At 36.5% G+C, this 19,920-nt stretch overlaps 1 protein-coding gene across 7 annotated transcripts in view; it reads right to left on the reverse strand.

Annotated features, from left to right (window-relative positions):
• Positions 1-2,218: 2,218 nt before the first annotated feature.
• The window catches only part of LOC115412421 (CUGBP Elav-like family member 1), a 44,618-nt gene continuing 26,916 nt past the window's right edge, over positions 2,219-19,920 (reverse strand). Inside the window, exons 9-16 of one of the 7 annotated variants that reach the window (XM_030124945.1) lie at positions 19,813-19,882; positions 18,641-18,763; positions 18,211-18,342; positions 15,477-15,662; positions 11,624-11,644; positions 11,327-11,470; positions 9,542-9,714; positions 2,219-3,144 (exon numbers count right to left, since the gene is read on the reverse strand). In XM_030124945.1, the coding sequence (XP_029980805.1) occupies positions 9,587-9,714; positions 11,327-11,470; positions 11,624-11,644; positions 15,477-15,662; positions 18,211-18,342; positions 18,641-18,763; positions 19,813-19,882 (804 nt within the window). In that variant the 3' untranslated portion in view covers positions 2,219-3,144; positions 9,542-9,586. Of the gene's footprint in view, positions 3,145-6,433; positions 9,715-11,326; positions 11,471-11,623; positions 11,645-15,476; positions 15,663-18,210; positions 18,343-18,640; positions 18,764-19,812; positions 19,883-19,920 lie in introns of those variants that run through there. The other 6 variants (XM_030124953.1, XM_030124967.1, XM_030124961.1 and 3 more) reach the window with 6 other exon arrangements.

Below are 19,920 nucleotides of genomic sequence, written 5' to 3' on the forward strand. Positions count from 1 at the left end.
TGTTTATAGTTCTATGTTTATATTCTGTATGTAGTTATATTATATGTTTATATTCTATTTATTGTTATATGTTTATATTCTGTTTGTAGTTATACATGTTTATATTCTGTTTATGGTTATATTCTGGGTTTTTTTTGTTGGATTATATGTTTATATTCTATTTATAGTTATATCTTTATATTCTGTTTGTAGTTATATATGTCAATATTCTGTTTATAGTCACAGATGTTTATAGTTATGTTTATTTTCTGTTTATAGTTAGTTTACATGTTTATAGTTATATTCTGTTTATATTCTGTTTATAGAGTTTTTGCAGTTTCACTTTTCATTATTTGCTGTACATTTGGCAAAACTGACAATAAAGCTGACTTTGACTATTTAAGTGTTTTTTTTTGCGTCAACACTGTGACTGTCAGACTGAAAACCTAATCTACCTAAGGGCACCGATAAAGAAACCTGAATCCACGATAAACCTCCCATTTTCTATATTCCACCGTCCTAGGACATTAACTAAAACACTGTTCACTAGTGTCTGTTGTGAATGTTTTGAAGTTTGTTATTGTACAGTTTCACAGTTGTTTCCCATGAGCCTCCATGTTCACGCCCACTAACCCTTCGCTGAGCTCCTCCCAGAAATGGCTACTATCCAATCCTACGTTAGCGACCGTAACTAGGCACTAGGATCTGGAAAACATTTTTACTTTAGACATCTAAACCAATCATAATTAATCGTATTTAATACTTTAACTTACCTGCTCTCAGCTTCCATCGTCTTCAGCTGGAATTTGTTCTTAAATGTGTCCATGTCAAGTCTTTGTCTAAACTATTGTTGATATAGATGCATTTATTTGATAGTTGTGGAAAATGTTGGCAGGATTTTGACCTCTGCTGATGTTTTACTTGATCTAACATACGGATCCAAACCAGGATTTGGGATCAATAACCTGACGCTTTACACAACTAGAAAAACAGGATAACACTAGCTTCATTCAGTTTAGCTAGCAGTGACAATAAAAAAAAACACAAAAAAACCAAAAAAAACCATTATCTTAAATACCAGGATATCAAATAAAGTGTTTTACACTGATGTGTAGAACATTGTTGTTGGATGTTTGTCCTGAACATAGACTTTCCAGATTTTACATTGACTTCATGAACAAATGTACGGAAATGAATGCCTCATATCATATAAATAAAACACTGGATTATTGAATTGTATGGTATGATCGTTTTAAATGCTGTATGTTTTATACTTGTACTGCAATGTTGTGGAAGAGTCCAACCAGTGACTGGAGTTGAGAATTAGCACTAGCTAGAAACTATATACGCATTACATCCGCTACAACTATGTTTGACAGCACTGTCCCTGTCAAATAAATAAATAAAAATAAATAAATAAATAAATGATCATGTGAATGTTGTCATATCGACAGTCATAAAACTAAACCTACCTGAAAATTGCAGTTTTTGAGAAAATTTCAAATATCTTGTTTTCTTGCAGAATGCTATTTGTAATAAGAAATACAGACCAAAAACTGTTTATTTATTGGGTTTCGAATGGAAGATTAGGGCCACTGGGAAAAAAAAAAAAAGATCCAATATAATTTTTTTATTTTTATCCTGAGTGAGAAAAAAGACAGAATTCTGACTTTTTTTTCTCAGAATTTTGTTTTAAATATTTTTCTTATTATTATTCTGAGATTAAAGTCTGAATTCTGAGAAAAAAGTCAGAAATCTGAAATTAAAGTCAGAATTTTGAGAAAAAAAAAGGTCTGAATTCTGACTTTTTCTCATAATAATTATAATAATAATAATAATAATAACAATAATAATAATAATAATAATAATAATAATAATAATATGTAGGACCTTAATTTAATTTTTTTTTTCCTAGTGGCCCTAATCCTCTTTTGTTACCAAATAGTGTTCTGCTAAAAAATAGCAAGTTATTAGTTTTCTAAAAAAAAAAAGTGCATTTTTCAGATGCAGGTTTTGTTTTTCAGTTTGTCTTTCTGTCAACTTCTATCTTTTGTTGATACTGTTGCAAAAAAGTGGTAAAACTTGCCAGAGGTAGCGACAGTAACTGTGTGTGTGTGTGGGGGGTCTTAGCGAAGGGTTGTTTCCTTTCTAGGACACAAGATGAGACGATTGGATAAGATTATGTGTGATTGACAGCTCATATCTGTGCACTTTAATAAAACGGGTCGACTGCAGCCTCCATGGATGTGGGATTGTATTCACAAATACAAAATAACACAATACAATACACACAAAATGGCATCTGAGTCCATGATACTGGTGAGAGTCTTTTCATTTGATGGACATGAAGTCAAACCACCAACCCCTGATTTTACAAAGAATGACCAGTAAAAGTGAATCAGATGGGGGCGGGCTGGGGTAGTGATTATGCAAAACATTTGGCACCATTTTATTCATCGTTTTTCAAGTGAACACAAACTAAATTCACATTTTGCCAAGTAATTCAGTGCATATCCAAATAAACATGCATATTATGGGTAATGTGACAAAACAAAGGCTGTGTGGATCCTGAAGTATCCACATTAAAAAGAACAAAAAAAAAAAAAGCATCGTGTTTGTTGTGGCTGAAAAGTTAAAACTTGATGTTGAGCAAACATTAACTCCCAATGATGAATCTTTAACCTCCAACCACTCAGGATCAATCACTGACTTCTAAGGCTTTTTCTATCTGAAACATGCAGCAACACTCCAACACAATGTCATCTTCAGACTGATCGGCTGCTTTTACACACAAAACTGAAAAAAAATACAAAAAACAAAAACACCCAAGATGGAGGCACGGGAAAGACCACACCACGATACAAGAGATAAAACAAAGTGAAAGATTGGACTCATGTCAAACTAATTCTGCAAAAATTTAGTGGTTATGTCAGTCGCTTCTACAAAAATAGATTCTCTTTGTTGAACAGTACTAAAGAAACGTGGGCGGTGGTCTTTCCGATGCCCCGACCGGCAGCACAGACGACAAAAAAACCCCAAACCTCCTGGTATTGATTAACAAACACAAAGTCATAAGTGAAATCAGAAGCATCAGAGAAGCGAAGACAAGGACTGGACGATGGACTGTGACACCACATCAACATGCTAGGGCAAACAGGAAGAGATCTAGAGAAAACAAAAAGAAAAAACACAACAGGGAGACAAAACTGGGTTAAACAGCAATGGAACAAGACAGGAGAGAGAAAAGAAACAGACAATGATCAGTGTGGAATCGATGACCAACACACAGCTACATGTACCAAGGTGGAGAATGACGACAACGACGACGACGACAACAACATGGACACACAACAACCTGAACAATGTCCCCACACAGTCTGAGATGAACATGCAGTCAGACCAGGACACCACGAACCACTGGAAAAACCTTAAGGTCTGGTTTTATCTGGAACATTTAGAGGTAGGAAATAAGCAAATTCACGGTTATCGTACGTCAATAGAGTTCTTCTTTTTATTCTCTACGTGTGGCCTGTGAATTTAGTTTTAAAGCATTTGAGGAGAATTTCCCAGTGTTATTTTTGTATCATTGTGCAGTTTCCAAACATCAAGACTGATTTCAGCCTAAATGTACAAGAAGATAAATAATAATGTAATAAAAAATAATAATGTTATGTATGGTGTTCCTCAAGGATCGATCCTAGAGCCTATTTTGTTGTTCTTTATACATGTTCTCCTTCCAGAAATATTATATATGGTGTTCCTCAAGGATCGATCCTGGGGCCTATTTTGTTGTTCTTTACACATGTTCTCATTTCAGAAATATTATATATGGTGTTCCTCAAGGATCGATCCTGGGGCCTATTTTGTTGTTCTTTACACATGTTCTCATTTCAGAATTATATATGGTGTTCCTCAAGGATCGATCCTGGGGCCTATTTTGTTGTTCTTTACACATGTTCTCATTTCAGAAATATTATATATGGTGTTCCTCAAGGATCGATCCTGGGGCCTATTTTGTTCTCATTACATATGCTCCCCTTACATATACATTATGCATAGTGTCCCTCAAGGATCATTCATGGGGCCTACTTTGTTTCCATTATATGTGCTCCCCGTATAGATATATTATGTATGGTGTCCCTCAAGGATTGATTCTGGGGCCTGTTTTGTTTTCTTTATAGATGCTCCCCTTAGAGATGTGTTAATAATGATTATCATACACTCATGTTTTTGTGCTGCCAACATGAGACCCATTTTATCTTTAATGAAAGTTAAAATGAGTTAAAAGTAGAAATATGAACATATTACCCTTCTTTACACTGGGTCCTTGTTTGTTTTAGGATTAACCTTAAGATATTATTGATTACTTTTAAAGATCATTGTGGCCTACATGCAGATTACATTTTAGACCTGTAAAAATAAAGTCATTTGAGTCATTGTCACCTTTTAAGTCAATTCTCCTGACTGCTTTTACTTGAAATCAGATCTCAGTTTAAATATAGCTACTTGTTTACCTTATTTGTTTTTACAACATTTTACTCTCATCCTTCATTATGTTTTATTATTTAGCATTTTATTGATTTCTTTGACATGTGCTCTATTATTAAAGATTTTTATTATTATACAGATTATAAAAGCAAAGCAAAATTGAAGAATATTACTTACAATAAATTAAAATTGAATAAATAAATATGACAAAAACAATAGGAAAGTTGTAACAAGATAAAAATTAAATGAAAATTTGCACGTTACAATGAATGCTCATGCTAGTCTTCGTTTGCTTTGCACAGAAACAGTCACAAAAAATGTTTGACTTTCAACTTTTACATTTCAGAACCTGTATGTTTTCACTTTGGCTGCAGAACAGATGTTGAATCAGTGTTTCTACCTATACTTGTTTAACCTCCACTTGAGCAGAGTGTGGTAATACAGCTTTGGAAATGATTCGTGGACCACCGTGAGGTAGTGTTTCAGTTTATTTTCTACCTCTTCCTTTACAGATCTTGGTGGATCTGTATAATAGTATGTTATTAGATGGCTGAGAAATATATACCAAATATATCTGAAACCCTAAAACAACATGGTAAACTATTAAAATATATACAATCAATAGTTTAATTACTTTAGTTTTCCATCCCACAGTTCAGTTTGTCCACAATGTGACCATCTGAAATAAAACCAGGGGAAAGTATTTTGTTGCTGTAAACAAATCCCAAGGTTAGAAACCCAAACAAAAAGTAATGATGTTGTGTATTTACAGGTTGATGGATCCCTATGTAAAACCTGTTACAAAAACATCAATGATCCGAACGGTTGCACTGTACTTTATTCGACCAAATCCCACGTACAATAATCTGCTGCCATAAAAACTTATTGAGAAGTCAGATAAAGCCATCGGTTCTATGGAATTGTCAAGCTTTTTTTTAAATATATATAAAAATATAATATCATGGATGTGTTTTGTTAGCTTTACACCTTCAGCGGGAGGAAGTAGGTCCAGAACTATCAACAACAGACAAAACATACACTCTTCCATAAATATTTAGTATGGTGTGCCTCAAGGATAAGTCCTGGGCCATATTTTGTTTTCATTATATGCAGCAAGTTTCCCCATATGTGGGACTAATAAAGGATTATCTTATTTTATGTGCACCCATTCCAGAACTATTACGTATGGTGTTCCTCAAGGATCAATCCTAGTGCCCATTTTGTTTTCATTATACAGTCGCGGAAAAAAATATTAGACCATCAAAAGTCATCCAAAACAATGATTAAGCATCCAGTACTAACTCCTGTGTGTGTCATGTGACTAAAAAAGACAGAAAAGAAAACATGGAATGTCTAAAAGCACTGTTTTTGTCAGTACAATGACATAGATATTGATGTAACAACTGAAGTGATTTTGGTTATTATCAAGAAAACATGTAAAATGGATAGATATCAGCTCTGAAATTAAACTACTATGAGCTATTTTTGTTGGTATCATTATGTTGGTCCAAACAAATGTACCTTTAGTTGTACCAGGCATTAAAATGAACAAGAAATTGAAGAAAACAAGGGGTGGTCTAATAATTTTTTTCGTGACTGTACATGCTCCTTTTCCAGATACATTATGTATGGTGTCCCTCAGGGATCAATCCTGGTGCCCATTTTGTTTTCATTACACATGCTCCCCTTCCAGATATATTATGTATGGTGCTCTTAAAACTGAGCACGAGGATGCCATTGAATATCTCACATGAAGTTAATGGTCTTGATAATAGTGTAATCGTGTTAGTGTTTTACAGTACCTGTAAAGTTTTACTTGTGAAAATAAAAAAAAGTAGCACATAATTGGTATAAATGTCTGTAACAGTGTGTATTATATACCGTGTTGCTGTACATACCTATAGCCCATCTTAAAATTAAACAGAAAAATGTTCATAAATTTAACAGTAAAACATTGCAGAATGGACAGATTATCAGTTGCATCGTTTAATCTGACTTGTAACGTATTCAGGTAAAGTAAGCATGTAAAGTGTATTATATTCCATCAATCATTTCTGAAACAGGTACAGCAAAATTAAAATTTTACTGATGGTAAACAAGTTGTCAAGAATATGAAGGATGAAAATAATATTGTTCAGTCGTCTAATAATAATAATAATACAAAAATGTAACAGAGATTCACACACTCAATAATACTGATGTGTCAATGACTGCACACATTACTCAGATTTAACAATAATGAAAATTAAGGGTTGTTTATCTCCTGTTTTCATGTAAACAGATTCTTCCCCTGGTATGGTTTAACTGGACACTTAAAAGTTTCAGTTTGGATCATCATCATCAAGGCCATAAAACTGCATAAACAGCTATAATATCATAACTGACCGTCCACTTTGTGCTTTAGTTCGACAGAGTTCATCAAGTAATCCTGAATTACAACTCTGCCGGATCAGTTTCTCTGATAAACTACAATTTCTGTGCAACAGCGAGAATGCTTTTTGTCTGTAATACACTGACACAGTTCCAGCGTTACCATACAGACAGCATTCTACTGCTTTACATGAAACAGGTGAACTTCAGCTGGTTTCATGTCAATAAACCTGAAGCGATGTGACGATATACTGCACTTACAAACACTGTCACATTTCAGACTCTTTCATTTTGGACACAGACCTGAAATCAGTTTAGAAACTAGTTTTAGGATTAGAAAAAAAGTCTGGGCCGACTTTTTCCAGATAGTGACCTCTGTCATTATAGGCACATGGGACAGATGATTCTTCATTGAACTTTGCTCCCTGTGTCCACTTTTATTCAAACAACATTACATATTCATAGTAAGGCATGTGAAAACGGGAAAGGAGGCTGATTGAACTCGGCAGCACTGATGGAAACAAACACACAGTTCATGCTATACTGATAGCACCCACACTACAACAAAACAACACTAAGTAGACGAGGAAAGAACACACACCAGGAGATAAAGAGGGGTCGTTGGACTTCACATTTGTCTCTCAAAACATTTTCAATTCAGATAAATAATTTAGGCAATAAATAGTTCCCCAACACACAGGAGAAGTATAAAACCTATATAAAAATAGAAAAGGCAGAGTAGTTTTCAATACACATCTCCACAAATTTCACACTTCCTAGTTCTATTAAAAACACAATTTCCTGGAAGTCTAAGCAACTAACACGATCTCTTAAGCATTTAGACATTTATAAGAATCCTTCAATTACTGAAGATATTCAATGGCAGACGTAGTGGTGTAGCCCTCTATGGATCAGCTAGCAGCTAGCTGGCTGGACAGTTGCTGAGGGACATTGATGAATGTTTTACAAAACACCTGGATTCAAAGTAGAAACAACTTCAGCCATCACATTTATACAGAGAATTACACATTAGTACTATCTCAGAAGAATGTGAGCAGCACAGGAGGAGAACCACCAAAACATGCACAAACGCCCGCACTTCCATGTCATTACGTCGCCATATTTGCGCAAAGACTACAAATGCAATATTTCTGTTGCTCAAAGTATAAAAATAAAACCTATTTAATACAGATGTCAATTCCAGTCTGTGTGTGTGTTTGTATAAAACACAGTTCGTCCGTGTGTGTGTGTGTAGCTTTAGAACAGAGGCCACATGTAAAGGTCACGCAACAACAAGTCAGATCAAACCAAACTCAGAGATAACGGGGTTCGGAAAAGTTCAAACACTCATATGGCAATAAAGACATCACTCCTTTTTTAGATAACTGGGCATGAAACCTGTACTCTCTATGTCTGGGCCTCTTCTCTCCATGTAAACGGTTGCAAATACTGACCGCATGTATTCGTTTGTTCATGGAAAACATACAGATAGTTAATCGATGTCATTTCAGCCCATTCTGTTCATGTCTTTTATGTGTTCGTGAGATGAAGCTGCACCTGAAACATCAAACCCAGGTGTATAAATAAAAATCCGTGTTTGACCTGTACTACATTGAGGTCAGCACCGATACCTTTAGGAGACGGACCAGACCAGATGGGACCGGTGTTATGAACAAATCCACATCATGTAAAGAATAAACTTCCACAGCCAACACTTAAGGAAACATGTTTATGACTGAACTTGTTGCTGCTTCACCTTCATGACAGATTAAAGCCTCTGCGTCTGCTACGTCCACTGTTATCCACGGTGTCCACAGGTTGGACAACAACAACTATGGACAGGACCAGATGTTGGACACGTTTGGAGTCAGTTTTTTGTTGACGTGTGGACAGAGATATTTAGTAAATATAATAACAAGAGACTAATTTGTCGGGTCTTTCCTGAATCTTTACGATGGAGGTAGCAATATCACTTATAAGGGAAATACAGCAGATTCACAAAACCTTAAGTTTTCCTTCAAATGACTTGTAACTTTAGCTGTGGAACAGAATCCAACCATCGCAGCGTCGATGGGGTGATTTACTGTCACGACCATATGTGATACACAAACACACAAACACAGGATGAGTCTTAATGCTACCTGCATGTTTTGGCAGAGATCCTCCTTAATGAGTAATCGAATTCTGTATATTTGGTGATCAAATCTTAAAGTTTTCACATTTTGCATTTGTAAAAAGAAAAAAAAAACCAAACGTAATTTTATTTACGTACTAATTAAGTCTAGCTCTGTCTATTCCAGCTGTAGCCTGCTTTAATGGGTGGGTGGTGGGTGGTGGGTGGTGGGGGGTGGGGGAAATGAACAGGAAATAAAAACAGATGGTCTTGGCACCGACTGTCCATGTGCAACACATCCTAACAATTAACTCATATGTGTATAGTCTACCACAGCAAACTGAAGAAGTGATTCCAACTTAAATGTAAATACGTCTGTTTTCTGGTTTGTTAGAAGGAAAACAGTGCATAAGTGCATAAACCACAACAGAGCACAGTAAGAACCCAGTCTGTCTTGAAAACTCTTTTACGTAGCTTCGTGTGTCTCTTTGCCTGGACATGTTATGATGACCAGGAGGTGGCGCAGCAGACCCTGTAATGCACAGACAAGTTTCTGAGTGGACCAGTCTTTGTTATTTTTACTCCACTTACCATAAGACCACCCCTCCTAACTAAGTCTGCAGTGCCCCAGCACCTTCAGTAGGGCTTGCTGTCATTCTTTGAACGCTTCAGCTGCACCTTCAGCCTCTTCATGCCGATCTGGAAGCCGTTCATCGACTGGATGGCCGCCTGCGACGACACCGGGTTGTCGTAACTCACAAAGCCTGATGGGAAAGAACAGACATCCAGAACAGGAGCGGGAAGTGAGGCTGATGAATCCTGGACTCCAATGGAAGTAAGAGGTGGATTATTATGTATGAAAAACAGGAATTAAACCATAAAGACCCAAACACCCACCACTGACCAAAAGCATCAACTAATATAAATGTTTCATACCTTTTCGTTTGATGTTCAGCTAATGTTAGTTAACGTGAAAAAAAAATCCAAAAAATGTACTAAAAATGTACAAAAATAAAATTAACAAAAATGAATAACAAACAAAATAACAAGTGAAGAGAATAAAATAAGCCACAAATTGAACAAAACTGAAGAAAAATTATTTAAAAAACAGCTAAATACCATAAATGTGCACCCCCGGATTCCTGTTCTAGGGAGTTTAGTTCTTCATTTTGTACTGTAAAAATTACATCTTTGGTATTGCTGAGAGAGGACCAACGATCCTTATTTGTATTGTCGGTAGAGTCACAGAAGTATCGCTGTGAGATTCAATTGTAATTTTCAGATGAATGGATGAGAATGGTGAATTGCTATGTGAATAAATATGTGAACCATGGAAAATACCAATAAAAAGAGAATTTAAAAAAACAAACAGAAAAAAACAGTAAAATGTAGAAAAATAAACAAAATAAGTAACAAAATGAAGTAACAAAAGGGTTTTTAAAACAGAAGTTAATTAGTTAACGAGTAAAAAAAAATCAGTTTGTTTTTATAATTGATATTTTCTTTTTTTACTGCACTTTTTCCGTTTAAAAACAGATTTCTGGGTGTTTTTTTGGGTGCTGAAATAGATTAATTATATTTCAATTCATTTCAATGGGAAAAACTGAATGGTAAAACGAGTAAATCGCAAAACGAGCGCAGTCATGGAACGAATTAAAGTCGTACTGTGAGGTTCTACTGGACTAGCTTATTTCAAGATGGCTGCCCTCTGCTAGTGATAAAGTGAAAACCAGTTAAATACCATCAAGTTTTCTGATCCAAGCAAACACACAAATAAAATACACCACAGTAATAGTATTCAGGGTGCGATTTGTCAGAAAAACAGAGGGGGTGTGTATTTTTTTTTTTTTTTTTGTCGGGGTGGGGGGGCAGCACTCATATACATGGGGGTGTGGTCCATGACTAATGTTACTAACGCTGGTGTGAAACTTTACATACTTCCAACATCCAACTCCCAGGTTCTGTTCTTCTATTATACAGCAGATCTTATACGAAATTTTCACAACTTCTGACCTGTATCCACTGGACACACAAATGCTGGGCCCCATGAATTTGTCACGTTTAGCCCCCCTTCTACGGCACCCCAGTGCATGAGGACATTTGTTTATTCTTAAACTGCCAACGTTTGGTTCAGGTGAACATTAGTGTCGGTAATGTAGGATATAGGTGGAAGAAAACTGTCACAACCTGCTGTTATTTACATTGGTTGGTTGTCCCACCCGAGGATGAAATTCATTAAGCAGAAGTAAGAATGTAAAAACCAGAGGGGGGGTTGATGCCCCCCCCAACAAATCGCACCCTGATAGTATTCACCATTTCAGGTCCTCTGTGGTGATAAACATGTAAATATGAGATTTCTATCGTGTGTGAACTCACCGAAACACTTGCTGAGGTTTGTTTGTTTGTCGATGAAGACCTTAGCTGAGATGACGTTTCCAAAGGGCATGAACATCTGGAGCAGGTCCTGGTCTCCAAACTCCTGGGGCAGGTGGTAAATGAACAGGTTGGCACCTTCTGGACCTGCACATCACAATCCACCGTCACATACTTGCACTTCAACGAACTACGGCTCAGTAAATGGGTCAATATATGGTCATAGAGTGTGTGTGTTTAACAGATGTAATGACAGTTGTATCATACGGAAATAGAAATGTGATGGTGGTGACGTCTTACCGGTGCTGCGACTTTCTCTGGCTGATGCAGCAAAGTTAAAACAAGACAGAATCCTTAGCAGGTGAGACCAACACGGCACAAACAACTCTGACAGAAAAGCCATCACAACAACACAACACAACACAACAGGACAGGCATCACAACAACACAACAGGACAGGACAGGCATCAGAGACACACAGGGACGGCTCTTACATCTACGAAACAATTGGGCAAGAAATGGAAGACGTTTATTGTCTTTAAAAGGAGACGGAGGACATTATTTGTGTCCATGAAATCTGTGTATGAACACTATAACTGACACATAACTCATTCCATATCCTCCTGAGACTACATAATGCATTTTTGTCTTCTGTAGGGGACAAGATTTTTACTTTACTTTAAAAAAAAAAAAAAAAAACAGGTTTGTGAAGATGTGGAACCTTCTGGAACCTTTGTCCATCAGGTAATTAGTAAAACGGTTCAGTAACAACGGAGGTCATTTCAAATAATAAAATTCCAATGGACCCCCAGACTATCTATCTACCTGGGTCTAATACCTGATGATGTAATTAAAAGAGAAGATGCTTAATTATTTAAAATATTAATTCTTGCCTGAAAAAAGGTTGGTACAAGGAACTGGTTCAAAAGGGACCCTCTTCGACCACAGCAATGGCTGGACATTATAGAGGAAATATATACCATGGAAAATAAAGGTTTTGTCTGAGGATTAAAGTGGAAACTTTTAATCGAATTTGGGAGAAACGGACCATATTCAAAGATGCTAATTCTTGTTACCAGATCTGATGCAGAAAAGCAGATGAGTGTACAGCAACACCCCCCCACCCCCCTTGTTGTTTTGTGCTTTGTTACTGTAGTTACTGTGCTGTAAAAGTGTTTAAAAAAGTTAAAATAAAAAGTAAAAAAAACAAAACAAAAAAAAAAAACGGTTCAGTAACTGGATTTTAATATGTATCATATTCCTATGATTTGTATTATTAATCTACCACTGGTCTGATTTTATTCCATTCATCACATCTATTACCAGGGTTCCCACAGGTTTCTACAGGGTAAATTTAAAACCTTTTTAAGACTACTTAGAACAGAATCAAATACCCAATTTCACAGCCATACTGGCAAACATTTCTGACTCGTAGAATTTAGGAATTTAGGAAAATATATTTGGGTGCTTTTATGAAACTGGGTTCATTCTGGTACCTGGTACTTTTCCACCTTTTTAGACCCAATAATAAAAGGTAAATGTAGACATATTTCTCCTCGGGATGGACCTAATGATGACCTCAGGTAAATGCAAAAAAAATTATACTCTTGCTCTGAGCCATCCCATAATTAATGAATTTTTAGTCAAATATTGGGTCCAAAAATAGGACCCAAATATGGACATTAAATCTACCTAGGTGTCAGTGCATTAGATGTGAAAACGTGTGTAAATGGTCTTCTATAGACTCTAAATAAAGACACTGTGTTAAATGTGTCCATCCTAGTGGTTTTTCATCAGTCTCAGTCTCATTCCAGGTTTGGTGTGGAACCCATCGTGTCCACTGGTGTTACATACAAAACCTGAAGATTTAAACACTAATAAATCGTGAATGATTTTGCAACAGTGGTCATTTTTGTCAAACACTCTGCCTTGAATAATTAGTTCAATTCCCAAAATGTACCTGTGAGAGAATAAAGAGATATTCAAAAAAATAATAGTGTGTAATTTTCGGGTCCTTTTGACTGAGTTACATACAGATTTTTGTATTAAATATAATGTAAAATAATATAAAAATGTATTTTATCTGAAAAATAGTTTCTCTTTTATCTCAGTGAATATTTATTCTTAAAATACACCAAAAGTGCTTCCAAACTTGCTTCATAACATTAGTCTACATCTGGTCTGAATTTTTAGCTCCAAGTCTTGTTTTTATGGACCAGTTTCATCAAAGAACCTATTTATTTACCCCAATGCATTGATTCCCATCATTCTGAGTTGAACTAACAGCTGCACATGTGTTGAACTGAATGTTCTGTGATCATTTCCCACCGGGAATGCGAAGTTATCAATAATTGGGTCCTAATTTCAATATAAACTGTCTGGTTGGAATGGGTGGAACTGAATAGACTAATGTTACGTTCTTTGCAGTTTATACATTTAACAGACACATTTAAACACAATACACTGAACCACTTTATGGCAACAGAACTGAAGACCTAATTTAATACCTTTTAAAGACTTTTTTAAGGTATTAAATGCAGATTTGTAAATTCATACCCCATGAGAACCCTGTATTACGTACACAGACTTTAGGAGGGTTTTCTGGGTTTTCTCTGGAAACAAAATGACAACAAAAGGCAAAAGGGGCGACACAGACACACAATTTCCACACAAAACTGATAAAATGCAGCAAGTTTCAATGGTTTGCCAGTTACACTCTGGAAACAAAATGAAAACAGGCATAAAAACAAACAGACAGACAGATATAAAACACTAGGGTATCAGACATGGCGGTCACAGAGCTAAAAGGACCAAGTCTAAACTGTGCCTGATTGGAAATGTGGCTTTAACTGAAAACACAGCTTCTGCATTTGTTGTAATTTCGAGAAATTTGGATGACTTATTCAGTTAACCCTCCGGTATCTGGGTGAGCATATTCTGCACACTTTGCACTTCATGTTATAACAGGTGATGTTATTTTTTACAATTCATATTTGGTCAGAATTCAAAAGTTGTCGATTTTTGTATGATTTTTAAAATTCAGACCCATCCACTAAAATCAGCACATTGTAAATAATGTTAACTTGTGACACTAACACCCTTCTACCAAGTGAGTACAAAATGCACACTGACACTTTAAATAAATTGGGTTTGTTTGATGTTACGTCTCCTCATGTGCAGAAACACTACTTCCTGTCACCAGTGTTTCTAGATAAAATGTCAAGATTCATATTATTCAAAAAATCTGTTTTTCTATTTCAACAAGAACTAAAAACCATGAAATGATACAAACTTTAATTCTGTGACTGATGAGGTTAAACTGCCTCTAATCAGACATTAAATCAAGTCCTCTCTGGGTATTTTTTCCTGTGTGTTCCTGAACTCATCGTTCTTAATTAACCTGCCAGTATCTGAGCATATTATGCACACTTTACACTTCATGTTATAAAAGGTCATGTTATTTTTTACAATTTATTTTAGGTCCGAATCCAAAAGTTGTAGATTTTTGCATGATTTTTTAAATTCTGACCCAGCCACTAAAATTAGCACATTGTAAACAGCGTTAAATTTCTACATTAACACCCCTCTACCAAGTGAGTAAAAAATGCCTGCTAACACATTTTAGCATTTAGCATTTGCGTAAAAAATAATAATGTGTTTTAAACAAAGTTGCTGTTAATCACTAGTCACTTTTCCATTGACCTTCAAATTGTGCAAATGTAACATGCACATAAAAATTTGCCTAACGGAAAAAATGACAATTTTGCCAAATCTCTCATTGTTTGATTGAAAGTTTAACAAAAATGTTAAATCCAATGTTATGTAGTATATTGCATCAAAATATATGATTTATTTACGTTACAAACATGGTATTTAAAGGGTTAAAAAATGTGACAGTTATTGAGTATTTGGTATTTTTGTTTATGGCTCAAGTTGATGAAATACAGAACAATGTAAAAAGTTAAAAACTGTATGAACTGTATGAATAAAATGGGACATTACTACGGCGCTGCACAGATTGAGTGCTTTCAGTGGTGATGAAGGGCCTCTGTGGTCGGACACCGAAGGGTTAAACATGTTCATATTTATTCTGTCTCTGCCCTGTGGTTTACAGACTCCATCATAAACGACTGACTGCCTGGTTCTGACTCACCTTCCTTCTGGCTGCCGGCGGCGGAGATGCTCTGCTGGGACAACAGGCTCTGGTTGTAGAGGCTGGGCAGGGCGGCGGCGGCGTACTGCTGGATGCCCGAGTACGCCTGGCTCAGAGCCTCCATGGTGCTACCGGAGCCGTTGGACAAACCTCCTGAGCTCAGGTTTCCATTCAGCGCAGCCATTCCTGCATCAACAGTACACACACAACAGCACAGCGGACAGTTTAGTGTTGTTGTTCATTTAGTTTTATCATAATAATGATAATGATGATGATGATGATTATTATTATTATTATTACGACTACTATCACTATTATCACGGTTGTATATTTTCAGTCTGTCTTCCCTGCACTTAATTTTTTTTATTTTACTGTTAACTTTTAAACTTTGCCATGGTGGGATCAGTTGAGGACTTGCAGCTGACGTCACTGGTCATGTGATTGTTGTTTACACTGCCATATTGGTAGGCACGCTATCTGGATCCAGAAAGTCAGAACTGTTGCTTTATGTCGTGTTTTTCTTTGGACTCGTGTTTGCGTGTTTTGTTATTTGTGAGTATGTCTGCTTGTGATAAAGGCACCATAGATGAGTTTCAATGTTTACTAACAACAGCGATGCACTCATAACTCGGAGGTAAAAACAGGAGTACCAGCTCCCAGCCGGCTCACATCAGCCATGTACACCTCCAGGCTCTCCCCAAGAACTCATAAACGAGCCGATATGTTAGCTCTAAAACGGTCCATTAACTGTCTCTGTCCAAAAGCCAATCAAATCTTCTCTTTGACGGCCGCATAATTTGACTTGACCGCATCGGGAAGGCTGTTCCATAGTAGAAAAGCAAACTTGCACAGACGGGTGGGGAGTATTCTCACCAGCTCCCCGCTGAACTCACCAGTGTCGCCTGCCGTAGCTCCCACTGCCACTTCCAGCTGAGGAAACTCAAAGGGAGCAGGTAGATCCACAATCACGCTCTCTCTACAAGGTGATAGGCCAGGGGAAGCCCTCCTGGTAGGTTTAAAGGGGTCTTCATCACCGTACCACATGATGACAATTCTTTTTTTCCATGCCGCTAAGCGCAACAAGCATGCAGGCGAACTATACTAAGAAGCTACGCTAACCGCAGTAATAACTATAAGCAACAGTCGACAGAACAGAACCACCGCTGCCACCATTGGAACCGAGCGGTCTTTCTGCCTAACTTATAATTGGTGAAAGCTAAGTAATACATGGCACACAGGAGTTTAGCAGGTCCATCATTTAACACGCTACGAACTCGGCGTGACTTCCTCCTCCAAGACTTAATGTATGCATACATCACATGAAACTCATCTATTGCAACCAACCGCAACACATGTGGTTACCATGATCACACTACTTAAAGCTTTACGTTATTGTAGATCTACACAGGAGAAAGATAAATATCACCAACAATGGCCAACTGTACGATCCAAGGAAAGCTTGCCTACCAATATGGCGTAAACAGAAAACCACATGATCATGTGACGTGTGTGCAAAACCTCAATACAGTCTTATAACAAGGTTTCTGCAGGTATCAGCAAATCTAATTGAATACTTTTTAATGCCCTTTTCAATGCCACTTTAAACAAATTTCATACCCATGTCCAACTACAGATACAGTTTTATATGTACACTTACCATCCACAGGGTTTAACCAGGTTCTGAATAGTTCCTCCTCCAATCACTTCTGCTGAAACTTGCATTTTCCCATTTTTCCCACATTTGCTAATATTCCCTCCACTCTTTCGTCACAGCATGAACACACTCACAGGACATTGCATTCCAAGCACTGGGTGTTGTGACTTCGTGTATCAACCATAAACAATAGCCAATTAAAGGGTTCCGCCTGTCAATCATCACACTATACTTCTGATCAAAATTATTAAATGTTTATATAATCAAAATAAATCGTGAATAACTGCTTTTTTTCCATCTAGTGTTATTTAATTTTTTAATGCCTCTGGACATTGAATTGCATGCTTTTTAATGCCATTTAAGGCCTTAATTTTCACAAAATCTATTTAATGACTTTTAATGCTTTTTAATGACCTGCAGAAACCCTGAGGAACTATATTACCCTGAAGGCGAGGCAAGGGGTATTATTTTTAGTTTGGTTTGTTTCTTTGTTCGTTAACACTCTAGCAGTAAAACCATTGTTTGAATTCATACCAAACTGGTTTATAGATTGCCAGTGACCCAGAATAGATGTGATTACATTTTGGGAAAAGTATGTCAAAGTTCAAATTTTTTTATGAATTAAAAAAAAACTTTTCCCCCCATTTACTTATAATGGCTGAAATTTATCTATGCTGTCTATGTCTATGCTGACATCAGCACACAGATAGACATGATGACATCAGCTGGATCGATGCCAAAATAAGATACAATACGTGCGAGGGGCGTATAGATAAGAACTATATGTATAAAGTTCCATCTAATCTAATCTAATCTAATCTAACACATGACAGAACCAGAACTTCACAACGAACCTAAAGGAAGTCACATATTGTCTTTATTCTGATATTAAAGGGTCTCCATGTAGTATTTTCACTTTCAAATATTAAAAAATGACCTAAAACTATCATCCAAGTGTTTAGAGTAAAGAGCATTGAAGTTCTGCCAAATGTCACGTATCTGAACATATGTTTAGTTCATTGATATTTACAGGAATACACAGTGTTTATCATGACACATCCTGATTTCCTGGATCAGTACCTGCCAGGGAGCCCATGTTAAGGCCGGCTCCAGCACCAGCAGCCAGAGACTGCAGAGCCCCCAGGGACGTCATGGGGTTGACGGAGGAGGTGCTGCTGGAGGTGGGGGAGGAGCCTGCTGGAGGAGCATTGACTGTTCATATTATAGGACAATGACAACGGAAGATAAGATTCACATTTCACACCAGCATCTGGACTTAAAATGACTGAAATAACTCTGAAAATCTGGAGCTGCAATCCAATCTCTTTTTGTGATAAAAAAAAAAACAGAAGCATAATCAACAATATTAAAACATAAATCAATAGTAATAATAAAAATAATAAAAATGAATGAATAAAAATGAAAAAAAAGACAGCCTCGGATCATGTTTGGTCTCTAATCTAACCTCATCATAACCTCTTCTGAAATACAGTGCTGTAGTATTTCATACCTGAGCTTGTTAGTGCACTTAATGGGCTGCTTGATGTCGTCATGGCACTGGAGCCTGTGGGCGTGGCCTGTGTGGCGGTCGCTGCTGCTGCTAAAGCGGCCAGATTCTGCATGGCATTAAGACCTGAAGCAAACACACAATTAACCTTCTGGTATCAGGGTGAGCATATTTTTGAACTTTATGCTATAAAATGAAAATTATTAATATTTTTAACAATTAGTTTTAGGTCAGAATTCAAAAGTTGTTCTTTTTTGCATAATTTTTTCAATTCTGACCCAGCCACTAAAACCAGCACATTGTAAAGAATGTTAAATTCCTACACAAACACCCGTCTACCAAGTGAGTAAAAAATGCACTTTTGACATATTTTAGCATTTAACATTTGACCAAAAAGATAATAATGCATATTAAGCAATGCTGCTGTTAATCACTAACATATGCCAAAAAATATTACTTACATTTTTATGTAGTACATTGAAAAAAAAGTGTTTTTTGCATTAAAAAAAAAAAAAAAAAGGTTTGTTTACTAGTACAAGTAGTAATTTATTTGTCCATTTAACAAAACATGATATATACATACAGTTTTGATTTCTGTATTAAACATGGGCGAAAAGCATTTACAAAGACAAAAGATGGCATTTAAAGGGTAAAAAATATGACAATTGTTGAGTATTTAGTATTTTTGTTTATGGCTCAAGTTGATGAAATACAAAACGTTTTTCAAAAAGTTACAATAAACTGTATGAAAAAAAGGCTGATATTACTTTGGCGCTGTGCATATGACATGCTTTTGGTGAGTAGAAGGACCTCTATGGGTGCGATACCAGAGGGTTAAGACTAACAATGAGAAGTTTGGTACACAGGACGTAGAGAACGTACATTTCATTTAACAACCACTGATCAGTATTACACATGAATCAGTGCTGGTCTGATCCAGTTTAACTTTAAGACTATATCCATTCACTCTCTTGGTCACTTTAGTAAAGCAGTTCTTCTAAATCCTCATTATGATCCACTTGGACTTCAAGACACAAACATCATCACTCAGCCAATAATAAATATGAAACAAATGAAAACCTAATCTTACATCACATAATATTTTCCTACTGAACGTGTCCCATGTCAACGTCCTTTAATCCCACCTGTGTTCTGTGTGTGTATTTGTTGTGTACCTGATATGGGGTGCAGGTTGTTGAGTGCATTTCCTGTGGAGGCTGACTGCTGCAGCAACTGTAAGTAAAGCTGCACAGAGAAAGGAAGCATTAACCCCAGAAAACAGA

The sequence above is a fragment of the Sphaeramia orbicularis genome, chromosome 3, assembly GCF_902148855.1.
Source record: "Sphaeramia orbicularis chromosome 3, fSphaOr1.1, whole genome shotgun sequence".
NCBI classification, from domain to species: Eukaryota; Metazoa; Chordata; class Actinopteri; order Kurtiformes; family Apogonidae; genus Sphaeramia; species Sphaeramia orbicularis.